The sequence below is a fragment of the Malus sylvestris genome, chromosome 14, assembly GCF_916048215.2.
Source record: "Malus sylvestris chromosome 14, drMalSylv7.2, whole genome shotgun sequence".
In the NCBI taxonomy this organism is placed as follows: Eukaryota; Viridiplantae; Streptophyta; class Magnoliopsida; order Rosales; family Rosaceae; genus Malus; species Malus sylvestris.
In genome coordinates this window covers 9806085-9825773 of record NC_062273.1, presented here as the reverse complement: position 1 = coordinate 9825773, position 19689 = coordinate 9806085, and the positions used below count along the sequence as shown (strand labels likewise).

The window sequence follows — 19689 nt, the reverse complement described above, 5'->3', positions numbered from 1 at the left end:
CCTTACCTTTTTGCATTGGTAATGGATGAGTTAACAGGACATATTCAAGATGATATCCCTTGGTGTATGCTTTTCGCAGACGATATAGTGTTGATAGATGAAACTCAGGAAGGGGTAAATGCGAAGCTTAACCTTTGGAGAAAGTGTTGGAATCTAATGGTCTTCGCCTAAGCCGATCAAAGATAGAATATATGGAGTGCAAGTTCAGTGCAAATGGAGGCCAAAATGAGTTAAGGGTGAGGATCGGAGATCAGGAAATACCAAAGAGTGACCGCTTTCGCTACCTAGGATCTATCTTGGAAAAGAACAGAGAATTAGATGGAGACCTTAACCATAGAATACAAGCTAAATGGATGAAATGGAAGAGTGCATTCGGCGTGTTGTGTGATCGTTGTATGCCACTGAAACTCAAGGAAAAATTTTATAGGATGACAATAAGACCGGCGATGCTGTATGGCACAGAATGTTGGGTAGTGAAGCATCAACACGTACATAAAATGGGTGTAGTGGAGATGAGGATGCTTCGTTGCATGTGTGGGCACACTAGAAAGGATAAGATTAGGAATGAGGATATCCAAGGTAAAGTAGGAGTAGCTCAAATTGAAGGAAAGATGAGAGAAAATCGGTTACGGTGGTTTGGACATGTGCAAAGAATGCCTACTGACGCTCCGGTTCGAAGATGTGACTACGAGACAGAGGTTCAGCGCCGAAGGGGTAGAGGAAGACCTAAAAAAACTTTGGAAGAGACCCTAAGAAAAGACTTAGAGTACTTGGATCTAACAGAGGACATGACACAGAACCGAGCGCAATGGCATTCTAGGATTCATATAGCCAACCCCACTTAGTGGGAACACTACTACAAAATTATCTATAACTGGCGGTTCAAAAACCGACAAAAAACGTATATTATTGTCGGATTTTAAGTAAAATCCGACAGAACATGGATGCAGTGACAGATATAATAAGCGACAGAATTACCTGTGTCAGGAAATGAATTTTCCGACAGAAAATACTCTAAAACCGACAGAAATCCTGTCGGTTATAACCGACAGGATTTTTATTTATAATAAGTAAATAAAAGAATTCCTGTCGGATAAAACCAATAGAAAATACCCCCAGTAATTCTGTCGGATAAAACCGACAGAGAATTTATTATAAAAATAAATAAAATCATTCTTGTCGGCTAAAACCCACAGAAAATATGTTAATAATAAAAAAAAATTATTTCGGCATTTTCCATATCTCCTCCATTCACCATTTGGAACCTCGCCGGACCTCGATCTTGGAAACCTGTTGTGGGATTTTGAAGAGAGCGAGAGAGAGAGAGAAAATATCAGAAGAATGAAGCAAGAGGCAACAGAGAAAATACCAAATACACAATACCCATAATATCAAACAAACAACTTACATCCGCTCTGCATTGGGGCCGTACAAGGACATGTTCAAAACAGCTTCCGAGCAAAATTCTGGTAATCGTTCATTGGAGCCACAACATGTCCAAAAGGTTCAAGATGCAAGTCCGCATGCAAGGAAATATGTTCGAAGTGCAAAGGAAGCACATGAAAGAAAAACAAAACACATTGATCATGTTCAGAGTAAAAGAAAACTTGGTGTTAGTGAACCAAATGTTTCAGCAACTAAAGATGATACCAGAATTAAAATAGTGCATGCCAGAGATGAATATGATTTACCACTGAAGGACGGCTTTTCTACTGTCGCTCCAGATGCCCACGGTAAAAATTCAAAGGATGTCAAGTCCACAGAGTTAGAGGAACGTGTTACAGATAGTGAAAGTAAAGATAAAGATATCAAAAAATGAAGCTTTAATTTGGACAATACTCGAACTGGTAAGAGGAAAGACAGATTTGAAAATTCAAAAGGGGATGCAGATAACTCTGAACAAAGAATAGATGACGGTAAACCTATGAAATTGCGAGAGTCAAAAAGGGCAAAGAGATCTTTTGATGGTGACAGAAGCCAGAAAAAGCAAGGTTTACCTCCCTCAGATCAAGCAAAGAATGCAAGTGATGGAGGTAGAGCTTCAAATCAAGAGAGAAAATACCAAATACACAATACCCATAATATCAAGCAAACTGAACCATAATCTCTCTTCCATCAACAACTCTCCTTGAAATCAAATTCAATTAATTAATTACAAAACCCTATCTTCTAATTAAGCTCATAAGAGGCCTATGAGAGAGAGAGATGAACCATCGAGCTTCTCCACTGCCTGATGCGCCTCGTCCTGATACTTATATCGAACAAAAGCAAATCCGCGAGAATCGCCAGTCCTCCGGTCTCGAGGAATGAAGACATCGACGACCTTGCCGTACTTGTTGAAGAGCGGGAAGAGGTCATTCGCGGTGGTTCCTGGTAAACACAAACCAAACAAAGAGAGAGAAAAAGAGTTAGGGCTTTCAGCAAAGGGATGGAGAAGGAGAAGAAGGGTAAAAGGGGAATTACGGAAAGTGATGTTGAGGACGAGGAGGAAGTAGGTGTCTCTGATGTCCAGAGGTCCGGATCGACCGAAGGGCGACATCTCCGAGAGGTATTAGAGCGGCGAGCGTGTGTTAGTCTGCAGCCGGACTAGGGATCGGGAGCTCTAGGGTTTGTGATTTGTGGTAGGGGATTTTGGGAGCACAGTGAAAGGGATTTAAGATATTGGGCGGATGTGGGTATAAAAAGAAATGAACCAAAAGGGGCCAGATGTGGGTATAAAAAAAATTTATTTACTGTCGGTTAAAACCGACAGAAACATTTTTTAAAATATAAACCGACGGAAAATTTTCATTCATGTCGCTTAAATCGACAAAACAAAAAATGGCGGCAATATTCCCCCCAAAATTCCCTCCCAAATTTTTAAATTCCCCCCAAAATTTTGTTACTATTTTAAAAAATAAAATAATAATTGTTTGGTTTAATAAATAAATAAATAAAATGTATTTAAGTAGAATAAGTTTTTAAAAATTAAATAAATAATTGTTTTTTTTTGTCGAAAATAAATAATTGTTTGGTTTAATAGATAACTATTAACTACATCTTGTAAACTTTTTTTTTTGGTCATGTTCATTGTTAATTTGGATAATCCAATTAAAATATTCCAAAAAAAATTGAACATTTTGCTGTTATTTACTAATTGTGTGTATCTTGTAAACGTTTTTTATATTTTGCCATGTTCTTTATAAAATAAAAAAAAACCTTATTTATTATGGAATCTGTTTGGAAATCACCCTACTATTGCCATACAACAACAACAAAATGAAATCTTATCTTACTAAAATAAATCAATTATATAAATAATAGAACACCACTCAATTTTTTTTGCTATACTCCTCAACCCTATAAGAATGCAATGAATAAATTTGATCTTCAATTTAAAATATTTACACTATTGGATACCATAAAATGTTACTTTATACTTAGTGGAAGTATAACATTAACTCTTAAGTGTTTATTTAATCTACCATTTTGATGTGATACACATTGTACGAAACTTTTTTCAATGATCTAACCGTCAAACTTATTTGTACACACTCCGAGATTACATACGTAAAAAATCAAAAAAAAAAAACGTTCAGAGATTAGGTAATGGAACAAAAAAATTTTACGGTTATAAATGAAAAATCACAATTTAACGGTTATTTTAGCTCCGATTTTGATGATTTTTTTACAGTTACACTCCTCGACCCTATAAGAATGTATTGAACAAATTTGATCTTCAATTTAAAATATTTACACTAGTGGATAATTTTTTATACTTAATGGAAGTATAACATTAACTCTAAGTGTTTGTTAAATCTATTAATTTGATAGGATATGCATTCTACGAAACTAGTTTCAACGATCCAACCGTCAAATATGTTTGTATATACTCCGATATCGCATACCTAAAAAATCCCAAAAAACAAACATTCAGATATTAGGTAACAGAACAAAAGTTTTCGACGGTTATAAACGAAAAATCATAATTTAACGATTATTTTTGCTCCAATTTTGATGATTTTTTACAGCTACACTCCTCGACCCTATAAGAATGCATTGAACAAATTCGATCTTCAATTTAAAATATTGACACTAGTACTTAATGGAAGTATACCATTAACTCTTAAGTGTTTGTTAAATCTATCAATTTGATAGGATATGCATTCTACGAAACTAGTTTCAACGATCCAACCGTCAAATATGTTTGTATATACTCCGAGATCGCATACCTAAAAATCACAAAAAAACAAACATTCAGCGATTAGGTAACAGAACAAAAGTTTTCGACAATTTTAAACAAAAAGTCATAATTTAACGGTTATTTTAGCTCCGATTTTGATTATTTTTTACAGCTACACTCCTCGACCCTATAAGAATGCATTGAAAAAATTCGATCTTCAATTTAAATAATTTACAGTATAACATTAACTCTTAGTGTTTGCTAAATCTATCAATTTGATAGGATATGCATTCTACGAAACTAGTTTCAACGATCCAACCGTCAAATATGTTTGTATATACTCCAAGATCACATACCTAAAAAATCACAAAAAACAAACATTCAGAGATTAGGTAACAGAACAAAAGTTTTCGACGATTATAAACGAAAAGTCATAATTTAACGGTTATTTTAGTTCCGATTTTGATTATTTTTTACAGCTACACTTCTTGACCGTATAAGAATGCATTGAAAAAATTCGATCTTCAATTTAAAATATTTACAGTATAACATTAACTCTTAGTGTTTGTTAAATCTATCAATTTGATATGCATTCTACGAAACTAGTTTCAACGATCCAACCGTCAAATATGTTTGTATATACTCCGAGATCTCATACCTAAAAAATCACAAAAAACAAACATTTAGTGATTAGGTAACAGAACAAAAGTTTTCGACGATTATAAACGAAAAATCATAATTTAACGGTTATTTTTGCTCCAATTTTGATGATTTTTTACAGCTACACTCCTCGACCCTATAAGAATGCATTGAACAAATTCGATCTTCAATTTAAAATATTTACACTATTTATACTTAATGGAAGTATAACATTAACTCTTAAGTGTTTGTTAAATCTATCAATTTGATAGGATATACATTCTACGAAACTAGTTTCAACGATCCAACCGTCAAATATGTTTGTATATACTCCAAGATCGTATACCTAAAAAATCACAAAAAATAAACATTCAGAGATTAGGTAACAAAACAAAAGTTTTCAACGGTTATAAACGAAAAATCACAATTTAATGATTATTTTAGCTCCGATTTTGATAATTTTTTATAGGTACACTCCTCGACCCTATAAGAATGCATTGAACAAATTCGATCTTCAATTTAAAATATTTACACTATTTATACTTAATGGAAGTATAACATTAACTCTTAAGTGTTTGTTAAATCTATCAATTTGATAGGATATGCATTCTACGAAACTAGTTTCAACTATCCAACCGTCAAATATGTTTGTATATACTCCAAGATCGCATACCTAAAAAATCACAAAAAACAAACCTTCAGAGATTAGGTAACAAAACAAAAGTTTTCAACGGTTATAACGAAAAATCACAATTTAATGATTATTTTAGCTTCGATTTTGATGATTTTTTATAGGTACACTCCTCGACCCTATAAGAATGCATTGAACAAATTCGATCTTCAATTTAAAATATTTACACTAATGGATAATTTTTTATACATAATGGAAGTATAACATTAACTCTTAAGTGTTTGTTAAATCTATCAATTTGATAGGATATGCATTTTACGAAACTAGTTTCAACGATCCAACCGTCCAATATGTTTGTATATACTCCAAGATAGCATGTGTAAAAAGTCGTAAAAAGTCACAAATTCTATCGGTTATAACCGCCACCATTAACTTAAAAACCGCCAGAATATGTTAAAAATATTAAAAAAGAAAAGAATTCAAAAATATTGAGGGTTATAATAATTTTATGGTGGTTAAATCCGCCAGGAAAAATCCGCCAGGAATTTATGTCAGATATATCCGACAGAAAGTAACTTTAATTCGACAGTAAATAAATTATGTGTCGGATATCTTTTATCTGTCTGAATGGCTTATTAACCACCAGGATCGTCTGACACCTAAAGCTAATATTGTAGTAGTGGAAAAGGCCTTGTTGTTGTTTTATCTATAAGTTAGAAAAGGATGCCTAGTGCCCATTGACTAAATTTTAGAGACAATGTTTGAGAAATGTAACACCTAGATCAGTAAAGAAAATATTTTTAGAGTTCAAAAATGTCACATGCAGACCCAATCATATCTCGAGGTCCAATTATCATAAAAGTTCCCAGCCAAACTTAAACACGTGCAAATGTGCAAGATCGAGAAAGGAAAATATACACAATCATACCATGCTATTAAAGTAATGATAATTCATGGATCGGATGTTAGTATAAATCATGCCATACCCATGCAAATCCATGCATATTCACTACGCCAAGCTTTATAATGCTGACTACTATTCGCGCTAAAATGAGAACAAGCCACGTGTCAGGGCTTGCCAAGTCAACCATGGTGTGGATGGTTACAGAAGTTTATCAAGCCTACATGGAGTCAAGATTATGAAGGACTTTGGGCTACTTGGGATCCCAAAGATACAAGCTCACAATCTTTGAATTTTGCATAGGTAAGGCTGATAGCAGCATATTTATGCGACTTAATTGGCTTGTTCTCGTGCATTTACGTTGTGTTTCTTTAGTTATTTTAGTGTTTAAAGTCACTTTTGTGTGTTTTCAGATTCTAAGGGCAAAGGATGCAATTTGGTGCCTTTTGGAGAAAATTGGGCTTGGAATGATTATTACAAGCTTGGAGCAAAAGGAATGGACGTAATTGAAGATTTGAAGAAGTTTGGATTCCTAATCAATGAAGGATTCCTAATTGAAGATGGATTCCTACTCACATGAGGATTCCTAGAAGAACAAGGATTCCTACTCCAACAAGGATTCCTACTTGAAGTAGGAAAGTTAAGCCAAGGTTTCCTATTTTGGTTTGACCTTTCCTAATTCTAAAAGTCCTTATGTTCCAGCCACTTTGAAGACTTCATATGCATTCTAGGACACAAAACAAAGGCCCTAGAATCCTTATGGACCTTTGCCGCACCTCCCTTGACCTTTCCTCTTCCTTGCCGTGCAAGGGAGAGGGTTATTTCCTATTTCCTTGCATTAAAACACATTCCTTTTGTGTTTTATGCCCTTGCCACACCTTTTAGTCAATCTCCTTTAAGTTTCTGATTTGATTTCCTATTTCTAGAAGCTTATAACTTAAATTCTGTTTACCTAAATAACCTAGGGTTTTAATTCCTGAAATCCTTTAAATAAACCTCCTTTTTGCAGCCACAAAGAATCCATTCACTCCCATTCACGCCAGAAACCATTCAACCTTCCTTGCCGTGCCCATCCTTCACCAATCTCCATAGTTTCTGACCTAAAACACTTCTTGCCACACCATACATCCATCCTAAACACAATTCTATACTTCTACACCATCCATAACTCCCAAAACTCACCACCAACCCTTGTGCCGCAGCAAAGAGGAAGGAGGAGAGCCCTTGGACGTGCTTGCCATTCGATTTAGGATTGCTGGAACGTTTTAGGTGTAATCTTTCCTTTGCTTTCAATGTTTCAATTCACTAATCTTTGTTTTGTGAGTATGAGGAACTAAACCCCTCTTAGTTAGGGGGGGATTCAAAACCATGTACATACTTGCAATATGAATTGATTACCTTCAGTTGTGATTTCATAAGTTGTGGATTCAATTTGTTTAACTGCTCGATTGATAACTTATTTGTGTATGTTTATTAAGAGTGCACGCTTAGTTTTCATGCATGAATATGATGCTAGAGTATAAGGGAGTTTCACCTAATAGTTACAAACTTATATTCACAAGTAGTGGAGGTCGCTTATAAACGATCGCGTTAAATGAATTCTTGGCACTAGTTTCATGCTCATCATAGTAATGAATGCCTCGTCAATACTTATAGTTTTCATGATGCTTAATGATCTTTGATTGTATCTTTATTGTGCTTTTCACATAGAGAACTTTTGAAGAATGCTTTGAATTGTTGTATGCGTTTTCCCATCCAATTCAATAACTTAAGGAGAACTTGAAGGTTAATTTAAGCTGACCTAATTAACCTGGGGTGTTGAGTTTCATGATTTATCGAAAGAACAACTGAAAATTGGTTTATGTGCAAGTGTGTCGTGTGTGGAGAAGAACCCTCTAGCTAGCCTTCCATCCATAGTTTCATCCAAATTCGTTTTAAAAATCTGTTTTAGTTACAATCTGTTTTCCTTGTTTTCAAATTCGTCAAAACCAAATCCCCCATTATTTTAAAGTGTTAGATTAGTTAGAAATCAATTTAGTTTGTCTTTTTAAGTGTTTTGATTCAAGTTATAACCCAAATTCGTCCAAGTTTGTGTTAGAGTTCAAAACTGCCCAGAAAGTGTTTTTAAGGCAGTTTTGAGTGTTTTTGTGCTGTTTTGAGTCTTTTGGTTTGTTTTAGTGTTTTAGAGTTTAGTTTTGCATTCTTTGAGTCTAGTTTAGTGTTTTAAACTTTGTTTTACGTATTTGAGTCAGTTTAGAGTGTTTAGCAATCCCTCCTAATCCCCGGTTTAAGAACGATCCCTACTTATCCATACTACAATTGTCAACAAGAGGGTTTAATTTGTGTGTTTAGTTATTTTACGCATCAAAGGCTGAGAGAGAACAAACTCAAACCTTTTTTTCCTTTTTCCCTAGCAAGCCAACCAATCCAGTTAAAACTAGACTTAAAAGCCTTAAGTTCACGCGAAGGCCAACGTAGAGCCCACATTTAATGAGGAGAAAGGTGGACTTTCTCTTCCTAGCTCACGTAGGAGAATGATGGACGAAAGCAAGGAAACACATTACCAGAATTAACACGTATGGAAGTTGACTTAGGGAAGCAACGCTTTGGAAACAACGCATGCCATTGTCTTCACGGGAGTAGCGATGCTCATCTTTTTACACCAAAAAGGAAGGTCGCAGTTGCGCTAGGAAAAAGAGGAATGAAGACTTACCTATAATGGGAGAAGACAGAGAAGCCTATAAATTCTCTAAGGAAGCATGTAAAGATGACTATGGACCTACAAAAGGGGATGTTCAACTCAATGCAGGGGGGACAGAATGTTAGAGAGAGGGAGAGAAGGGAATTCAAGGTTGTATTGCACCAAGCAAGGGAAATCACTCTCTAAGTGCAAGCAGACTTGAATCCTAGAGATAGCCATTTTCTTACAATCTTAAGGTTCCTCCTAGCTTCCTTTGATCTTCCTCAGTCAATAGAAGTTCCCTTAGAACCTTAGGAAGTCCAGATTACCTATCCCTGAACATCACATAACCATGCAAAGTTCTCTCTTACACTAAACTGTTAAACTTCTAGTTTCCACACCACGTCTCACTTAAGCAAGCCATTATTTGCTTAATCATGTTGTCTTTGAGCCATTAATTCAACCGAAATACTTCCTAAGACACACTAATTATTTCAAGATATCTCAAGACTTGGTATTCAAACAAACCAAGAGAACGAAGGATACCGGTCAAAGCCCAAATCCAGCTCAGCCTAAAAATTCCCCAACAAATATATATATATATATATATATTATCTGATTAGGAGGCATTCATCCCCAACAAATATATATATATATATTGAGTTACATATAAAAAAATTGTACGTACGTCTTGACATAGATATATATATATATATATATATATATTATGCTCCTTATGTAATATTTTTCAATCCAATTACCATAATAGGCGGTATTGGAGGAAACCCTAAGAACTATAATAAGGATGTCCCTGCTCTCCCTAGACCATGTTCCATTACCCGAGCAATCCCTATTACTTGCTGGAACTCTTCTGCTTGAAGAGAGGAGAAGACACCTTGCAATTCACTGAATTAAATGGCTCCCATCAGTGCAGGTTTGTTCACTTTCATTCTCCATGCATTACTGCGTGTGCATGTATATTTACGTGTTCTTCTTGTGATGCTAGTAACATGTTGCAACTGATACATCTTACAACCCCAACGTTTTTCATATATATGGGTCAGGATTGGGTGACACCTATTTTGGCTCATATTATAGAACATTTTCTAGTGTGGTTCTCATTTCGTAACTATTTTCAAGAATCCAAACTATCTATACTTAAGTTCATCAATCATAGACCATCTTTGGAAAAAAATAGATAATTTCAAAACCATTAAAACATTGATTAGTTGTGAAGAAAATGGACGATACAGTTACAAAGAAACACTTAAAATGACTAGCATTGAACCTAATGGTCATACAATTTAGAATTTTGGAATTTTTGGTAGAGATGATCATTGAGGGAATACCTAAAACATAGACAATTGGATTGTTGAAATACATTATGGAGTTGGCTCAACAAAAATATACCAAAATATGTGTCAAAAAAGTGTATGTCCTCCGATCCTAAAAACCCGTTATTCAAGAACGTATGAAGGCTTTCAAAAGTCTAGATAGAACACATTAATTTAAAAAAAAATAAAAAAATAAAAAATAAAAAAACCACAATAGTACATAAATTAAACTTGGATGCCTTGCTCCGCATCAGAATTCTCATGCATGCATGCTCAATTATCAGATCGTCTCATCCTTGATTCCATATATAATGACGTATAATGGGCTGCTGAGTATGGATTGTTGACAGTGCTGATAGTGAAAGTGAACTTAAAAGGAATAATATATATTGTAGGAAGAAGACCATCGCCCGCCCATTAATATGCATGATGGATTAGCTAGGGTCGTAGCTTTCCTCAAGAGATGAGTAATATATACTATGATCCTGAGTAGGGTGTAGTACTCTATAATTTTCCATCGCTTTCGCATTCTTTTAAGTTTTTCCTTCATGGATTAGACTGCTAATTAGTAATTAATTAACCAAAGAGATGATAACATGTCTAGTCGAGCTCTCTGGTAAAGGACATCATGTTTCAACATATTAATTTGAGGCAAAAGTAAAATTTCATGTTAGTATATACTAGATAGTGCATTGCAGTCACCAAGCATTATATAACTTATTGCTATTTCGGAAGAAAAACGATAAACATTAACTTTTTTTTTTTTGCAGGCAGGTGTGTGTGTGTGTGTATGTATGTATGTATGTATGTATGTATGTATGTATGTATGTATGTATGTATGTATGTATGTATACCTTTGAGATACTTGTCATTTGGCACCCTTAAAGGACATCATGTTTCAACATATTAATTTGCGGCAAAAGTAACATTTCATGTCACAAAATGTCAGTTAGTATATACTAGATAGTGCATTGCAGTCACCAAGCATTATATAACTTATTGCTATATTTTGGAAGAAAAACGATAAACATTAACTTTTTTTTTTTTTTTTGCAGGCAGGTGTGTGTGTGTGTGTGTGTGTGTATGTATGTGTGTGTGTATATATATATATATGTATGTGTGTGTATATATATATATGCATGTATATATATATATGTATGTATGATATATATGTATATATGTATATATATATATATATGTATGTATATATATATGTATGTATATATATGTATGTATGTATGTATGTATATGTATGTATGTATGTATGTATATGTATGTATGTATGTATGTATATGTATGTATGTATGTATGTATGTATGTATACCTTTGAGATACTTGTCATTTGGCACCCTTAAGGACTTGAAGGTCCAAATTTCTCTATGAAACGTAAGTAAGGAACCAGGAATTTTTCGACCGTACGTGGACTACCATTTTTATTCATACAAAGATTTAAATGAAAATTCATTGGACTACCATTTTTATTCATGCAAAGATTTAAATGAAAATTCATTCATTCTTTTATTCAGAAAAACAAAAAAAAAAACAAAAAACAAAACAAAACAAAGTTTGAAGTATTCATTCTCAAAAGCTTCGATCCTTGAAAAAACGTTGGAGTTCAAATTTAATCCGCTAGCATAGTCATCCAACAAACATTAGCAACTATCCCAAAAGCACAAACATGAACCTCAAGTTTGAGTTTTAACAATTTATTGGGTGCATGCATTGGGGATAGTTGAAATAAAAAACGCAAATGTTATTTTGTGGGGGTTTCTCTTTTGGACTCGTACATTATGAGTTTTAACTTTTGGGTGCATTAGAAAAAATAAAAAATAAATATCGAGGGTGATCTATTAGTAAAAGGCTACCTATGGAGTGAGATGTAAAGGGATTTTAACCAACGTTGTTAATAGTGTTCATTGTTGTACTAATTAATGTTTCAAGTCGATTCATTTCTCCTCCAATATCGTTTATTTAAAAAAATAAAAAATAAAAAAACAAGGAGCGATGATAACTTTCTTAAGTTCAATTAGTTTATGGTAGAGTAATGTGAGCAACTAAATAATTCGAGCTGGTTAGTTACTTCATTATCAAGTCAAATGATGAAAGCCATTAATTCAAGCAGCTGGTTACGCATGCCTAATTTAAATAATTTGTTGTATTTGTGTGGATAAACTTGTGGCCCAAATTAAACAAGTTGAAGAACTTTTTGAATTTGTCTTAAGAAAAATGTTAAGGAGATTCTCTGAAAAGTAGAATATTCATAGACTATTTACCACTTTATATTTTTAGCACAATTTCTATGTTAATACTATAAAATATTGTGTCAAAATCTTGAAGTGACGAAGAATGTTTGGAGAGTCTCACTTTGAGAGTCTCTCGACATTTCTCTTTGTCCAATGTGTCCATGCATATGTACAGCGCAATAATCGAGTTCATAAAATCCCAGCAGAAGAAGCAAAAAATTTAAGTGTATGTCCAATTTGTGTTTGATAAAAGGCTAAAATTTCTGGCAAAGCTACACCAGGAGAAGAAGAGGGCAATGCAAGTGCAAGAGAAATAAATATTAAACTGATAATTAATTGGGGGAGGCAGATTGTCTGCCCTCCTGTTTGGATGCCCTTCTTATCCCTTCCTATTTTATGCGATCACGGTTAAATCACGTCAACATTTTATATTAATTTTTTATAGAAATAATAAGACAAAAAGCAATAAGAATATGTTGACGTGACTTAACTGTAACCGCACAAATAAAAGGGATAAGAATAACACCTAAACAGGAGTGCAGACAATCTGCCTCCTTAATTGGGTGGATAAATTGATAATCATAATATATTTGCGGGGGCAAAGGGGACAAAGCGTGGGGTTGACTTGTCATATCACCTCAAATTATTATTACTGGGCTGCCCCTTCTTCCTCTCTCGATGCATCTAAGAAGAATAAATGGGTTAGCCTTGCAATAACAAAAATGCTATTCTTACTATTTATAAAGAGCTACATACGTTGATAGGTCATATTTTCATTAGAAATATGATACAAGTGATGATATAATTAGATAATAAATGTAGCATTACTCTTACAATAATTAAGGAAAGTTGAGAGTTTTAAACTCGAAACGCAACGTATAGTTACAAGAAACTCAGCCCCCATTCACCCGGATATGGTACCATATGCAAATGACCTCTTTTTGAAATTACTAGCAAATTGGGATGTAACTACATTGACGGAGCGAATGTGCTTTCTTTAGGCTCTGAATTTATATCTCTTGTTTCCTAATTTAGGTTAGGGTGAACTAAAACTTCGTAATGAAAAAAAACAAATACAAGATAGAAGCATAAATTACAAAAACTAAGAACTAGATAGTTTTCTTTCTTAATTTTAAGAAAGGGAAGGCAAAAGCTAAAATACTGCATGTTGTAGGTGTGATTTGTTTTGGGGGTAATAGAACGGGAGTACTAAACAGCCCCACTGAAAAGACTAGATACAATCTAATTTGGGAGAGATTCTTGGGTAGGGGAATCGAAGTGGGGTGAGTGAGAAAGATAGTGAGACCAGAGTAGGGTATGTGTGGGCCTCAAAATCAAGAGAAGTGCGGTTTGTGGTGTTTAATGTGTCTTGGGCCAGAGGAATTACATGGTCCGGGTTTTGGACCATAGAATTTCTCCTAATTTAGAGAGGCTCTATATTGTTTTGCATAAGTGTCTTATGACCACTGTTAAGTAACTTTTTTTAGTACAAACGATATTCTATGTGAATACAATAATTTGAACCGGAGAGTTGTGGTTATCTTCAGTACTTGACTAGTTGATTTAGTCACAATCCAGTCCAGCCCACCCTCAATCCAGTCCACACAAAGCACACTTAAAACTTTATTTTTTGAGTATCAACACCACGTTCTAACTTCCAACCACAAGTACTGTCTCAACTCTCTAAATTCCGCCCACCAAGCAACCCGAAAACGAAATCAAACTCGAAAAAAAGTGTAATTTGTGGTGTAATGGAGCCCTAAGTCCAAGTTAAGTAAGAACCGCAACCAATTACCAGGAAAATGACAACTACAACCAAAACCACACTGCCAAAGGAACATGAATCATCCAACCCACTTAACCACAAAGAAGCAGTTGTGCATCACATAAGTTGATTTTCAATGCTACACTGAGACACAGTTAACAGTAGACTGAAACTTTTGCCGACTGATAGGATAGTCTACACTAGATTCATTTAAGCTACAAAGAGGAGGGAGAGTTTGAACCCAGGATGCATCAGGTTGAAGAGGAAGACCCAATCCACCAAGAGGATCCACCAGTTGCAACAGTAAACTAAAACTTAATTGAGCAGAAAAATTACAGATCAAATTAAGATATATGAAAATCTAATCATATTTCATCGGGATATTAGTTACCTGTAATCAGAGTTTATGCAACACATGCATCTCACATTTTAGCATCTGAGCTGATTAACTCCTCAACAGCTACAAACAAGGCTATGGTTGATAATTAATCAGTCTCGGAACTTTACAAAAACGGAATATGTAGTTGCACTTGTCTCTAGCAACCGCATTCAATTTCATTTCCATCAACAACATGGCTGTTCTTACTACTGCTCCCTGCACTCCCATCCGCAGCTCTTTTAACCATAACAATAGCCAAGTGCAGCCGAGGGAGGGTTCCTGAATAACCCACACTAAGTGTCAATAAGTATCGTGGTATCATGGTACAGGCAATCTACATGGTCAGAATAAAACTTGTATTGGCAAAGTTCTGTTGGTGCGTTTCAGACGATTGCCCAAAACTTCTTCCTACAAATTAACACAGTTTCAGGTTTCTTCTCTATGTTTTCCAGCGTATGCGATTCAACCTCCCATAGAAATTTTGGAGCAAGATCCTGGATCCTTGCTGTAATGGTTTCCGCATCCCTAATTATAATGAATCCCTGCACAATAACTCAGTATAAGTCTGAATCATAAGAAACTTCGAACATAAAGGAGTGGCAAGAAATCTCTTCGTGGCTTGATAGAGAAAAGGAGTTCTACTTAACAACATGAAAATGATCTAAAATGTTGTATACCATGACAAAAGCTAAAGTAAATATTTCATGTATAGAAATAATGAACTCCCGATATAGGTAGGATAATGGCACTAGGCCCTTATCTATTTAAAGTGGTGCAGGAAGAAATAACTAAAGATATATAAGCGGACATCACATGAAGTTTGTTGTTTGCTGATGACAAAGTTTATTGGACACATCTGATAAAGCACTTGTCACAAAACGGAAAACATGAAGTAATGCATTAGGATGAAGGGGCATAAGTTTTAGGAGAACAAATAATATGGGGAGTGCAAATTTAACAATGATACCAAACATGATAAACAAGGGCAGGTGAGAATTTTTGTCCGACTCCATATGCATGTAACAAGGGAAGGAAGAAGATGACAATGATGATGACAAAAGTTGGAATTGAAACCTAGTATGTGAAAGCCATGACTATAGAAAATTTTGTTTTCCTTTCTTCTTCTCTTTCTTGATATTCTTTAACTTTATGTTTCTTAAACTCCACACAAAGAAAAATAAGAGATAACATTAAATCGGAATTATTACCTGAGGTCTTATCATCCTGTCCATCTCTAGAAGGATATCCGCCATTACGCAACCTTGTCGTCCCCGGTTCTTATAATGAGAGAAGAGGTGGTTGGCATGTAACAGATCATAGGTACGTGGATAAGTGGAAAATGGTTCGCACCTACATTAACATGGATTAGATGGCCAATACTAATTCTTGTTTTGCGCCCGCGGGGGGGGGGGGGGGGGGGGGGATTCTTTTAGTAGGACAAAATTTGAGCAGAATATTCCGCATTTAGCTACACTTTGTGCACAACATTTGGAATCTAGCTGCAAAAGGTAATAGAAAAAGAACTTACCAATCATGGAAAGCACCAATCAGACCACGATTGTAAATGGCAGACAACGTATTGCTCATGCTTGCAGGAACTATATTCATCACCCATGTAGGCGAATCATTTAAAGCCACAGCAAATCCACCACAAAATCGTATTTCTGTCTTATTGACATTCAGCAACCTCCAGTAATGCTGAACTTGATCTTGCCAAAAGGCAGTGTCTAAAGAAAATACCTCTTGAGTAACACCTGTTATAAACATATGACATATTGATGGAATCAGACTGGATAACTTTGTTTTCTAAACATTAAAAAAAAAAATAATAATAATAATAAACCAAAAGTGGTACGCTAGCAATCCCTCTCATGTAACTAACTAAATAGATAAAGGTCATTGAAGTAGTTTAATGTTAATAGGCATCAAATTCAGCCTCACATATAACTAGAATGGTACCAAAAAACACCTTTACAACAACAAGGGTTTAGGGAAAAAAAAATGAAAGAGAAACACAGAGGCTTGTCAAATAAATAAAGAAAAGGGACAAACCTTTTCCGCTAAGACTCTCTGAGTATACTGAAAGGCGCTCAGGTCTAGAAGGAAGTTTTGGAGAATCTGATTGTGCACCCCTGACTTGTATACAATTCCTCAGCTGTGTATTCCATGATGACTTGGAATCATCCCCAGCATCACATAAATCTACAAGCTTCTGTTCAGAATTGTGCTGGAGGCATGACAGATCATCTTGTTTAATCCAGATCGCAGTCTGAACTTTTCGAGCAATGAGTTTCCAGCACATTGCTGAAGTCAGATTCATTAACTTCTCCCAAATTATAGGATAATCTTTATCCTTCCTATAAGCAGGTGGAGCTGAATAGACAAAGTACCCATTAGAGCGCAAAAGGCGATTCACTTCTTTTAGCAAAATGCCATCTGCACAAAACAAATTACAACAAACACACACAATAAGAAAACTCCATGAAGATACAAAATAAAAATAAAAATATACTAATAGGATTAACATTGTAAGCTTATAAACCCATTAATGGTCAAATTGGCCTCACCAAATCTAGCATATTGCTTCGTTATACCTTTCATCCCATCTAAAAAAACATTATCTAGTTCAGCGTTTAAACCAATGAATATCCATTTACTGAAGCCACCTCATATTGATAAGGAGTGGAGACTGAGATGTCAATGGTTTTTGGTGTCCGTGTGAACTCTTGCAAATTTTTTTTATCAGTTTTTGGGTGGTTATAGTTCCTTGTTAATTCAAGATTTTTTTATAAGACCTCGATGATTCGAGATCAAATCAGCAGGCTCCAAAACTCAAAAGAACAGATTCTGTAGAAGAGATCTAGCAATATAACCTATGGACAACAACTAAAACACCAATATAAACAAAGTTTAGGATAGAAAAATACCATTTTCATGCCAATCAACTCGACACCTAGAACAATGAACCATCTCAAAAGAGCTAGAGGGATATGGCATTTGTTTTGTTGCTATAGCAGAAATCATTGCACCAATGCCTCTCTCTAAAGCAAATTGAATTTGATTCTCATGACCATCCTTTGGAGCAAAGGACATTGTTTGTATATCCAAGGCAAGAAGAAAAGCAGAAAAGCTGGCAACCCCACAACCGACATCCAAGACTTGACTAACTCCTGCAGAACGTAGATCACCGGTTCCATTTGTTATCATATCTCCCAATCTGCACAATCCGGTAAAGTTAATTAAGAGATAATCATATGCCTGATTGTCATAAATACTAATTCTAGTGTCCAGGAAATGAAAGACATCAAAAGCAAAAGAAGGTAAATATAATGATTACAGATACCTTTGAATGTACTCGGGTGCACCATGCTTAAAATGAGTACCACCACCAGGGAACCACCAGAATTGATCCTTTGGATGCACCCAATTTTGTCCTCCTTTGACTTCAGCAAGATGTGTATGATTCACATTGCTTCGCCACACATAATCCCTGCTGGTTGGCCATCTTATTGGTTTCTTATAATCTTTTGGTGGTGGAACCAAGCAAAACAAGCGCTTTTCAATGGGAGGGCAGTGCCTCTCTAGTTCTTCTCTTCTATTGGTGTCCAAGCTTGGAAGCAAAGTCTTTACATAAGCAACATCATGGCAGGGAATGTACTCATTTAAATTCAATGGGCATACATTGATACCCGTCTCTGGGATCAACGGTGGTGTTTTTCTGTAAGTCAGAGCAATTTTATTTGTAAATGTTGAAGTACCTGCAACACCATTTATCACAAGTAGATTAAATTCGAAAAACCAATAGCATACAGAGACAAATATTTTTAGTTTACAACTAGAAGCTATCTTTGAAATTACATTGCAAACAATATTTGAGCTTTCTAGAAATTAAAAGCGATGCCTAGATTCCCTTTCTCTGTTTCTCAGGTATTCCCGATCTACTTTTAAAGATTAAAAAAAATGGCAGTACCACTGAGCGTCCCAATCAAATATTTTCACAATAAATTTGGGAAATTGGCTATAAAATGATCCGAAACCAAACCCCAATTGTTGAACTGAACAAATTTAAACATCGACGACACAGCAAAACTTGACATGCTGTAACGTTTTGTTCACTTCCCATCTAGATCATTAACTTTGAAATCCAAATTAAACATGCTGTAACATTGTGTACATCAATTTGCAGAAAACATAAATAGAAAACAAAAAATGAACAGTCTATAAATAGATGGTTAAAAAAAATGACACATTTACTAAGAATCGCCACAAGTATTTGATTCAAGCTAACCTTTTTATCCCCCAAACAAAAATTTCAAATACAATGCATTCTTAAATCTGACTTGGTCTGCAAAACAAGCTCATATGTGTGTGTGTGTACAGAGAGAGAGAGAGAGAGAGAGAGAGAGAGAACAAACCAGGGGATGGAGGAGAACTGGAGGAGCTTAGCTGAGATGCATAAATGGTAGCATTGTTGGCATAGAGAGTTCCAGCATAGAAGCAACCAACCATCAGCAGCATACCCACCATTATCATCTGCCCCAATTTCCATTCAAACTCCTGCCCACCTCCCATTTCCTCAATTCCCCAACTGGGTCACTCCCAATTTCCCACCAACCAAACAGATCCACTGAGAATTTCAGGATGTGAAAGAAAGAGGAGAGAGAAAGAGAGGATGAAGGTGGAGAGATTTGCTTCTTGTATATTGTAGAAGTCCAAACAGATAAGACCCAGAAAAAAAACAAATGTCCAAACGGATTGACCTCACGTGGTAAGTCTTCACGACGCACGTGACCGTGGTTAAGAATTAAATGGAGAAATTCCTAAATTGATTTGATTTTTGTATTTTTAACGATGAATTAGGGATACTTTTATACTTTTACAAATCCAGATGGTTGAGAGTTATAACTAATAACTCTCACTTAACCAATTGGCAACAAGATTAAATTTTTTTTTCT

The 19689-nt window shown here is 35.2% G+C and overlaps 2 protein-coding genes across 2 annotated transcripts; both read right to left on the bottom strand.

The window, feature by feature from the left end:
• Positions 1-1404: 1404 nt before the first annotated feature.
• LOC126599009 (serine/arginine-rich splicing factor SC35-like) lies at positions 1405-2540 on the bottom strand. Its single transcript, XM_050265398.1, has 4 exons — positions 2464-2540; positions 2212-2370; positions 2090-2128; positions 1405-1436 (listed from the first exon to the last, which is right to left on the bottom strand). Exons 1-4 carry the CDS (start codon positions 2537-2539, stop codon positions 1405-1407), a joined length of 306 nt encoding a protein of 101 aa, XP_050121355.1. The 5' UTR covers position 2540.
• Positions 2541-14707: 12167 nt separating this feature from the next.
• On the bottom strand, positions 14708-19441 carry LOC126599412 (probable methyltransferase PMT7). Its single transcript, XM_050265788.1, has 7 exons — positions 19150-19441; positions 18078-18492; positions 17662-17951; positions 16787-17170; positions 16263-16488; positions 15943-16084; positions 14708-15276 (listed from the first exon to the last, which is right to left on the bottom strand). The coding sequence occupies exons 1-7, from the start codon at positions 19304-19306 to the stop codon at positions 15118-15120; spliced, it is 1773 nt and encodes a 590-aa protein (XP_050121745.1). The 5' UTR covers positions 19307-19441; the 3' UTR covers positions 14708-15117.
• Positions 19442-19689: the final 248 nt, after the last annotated feature.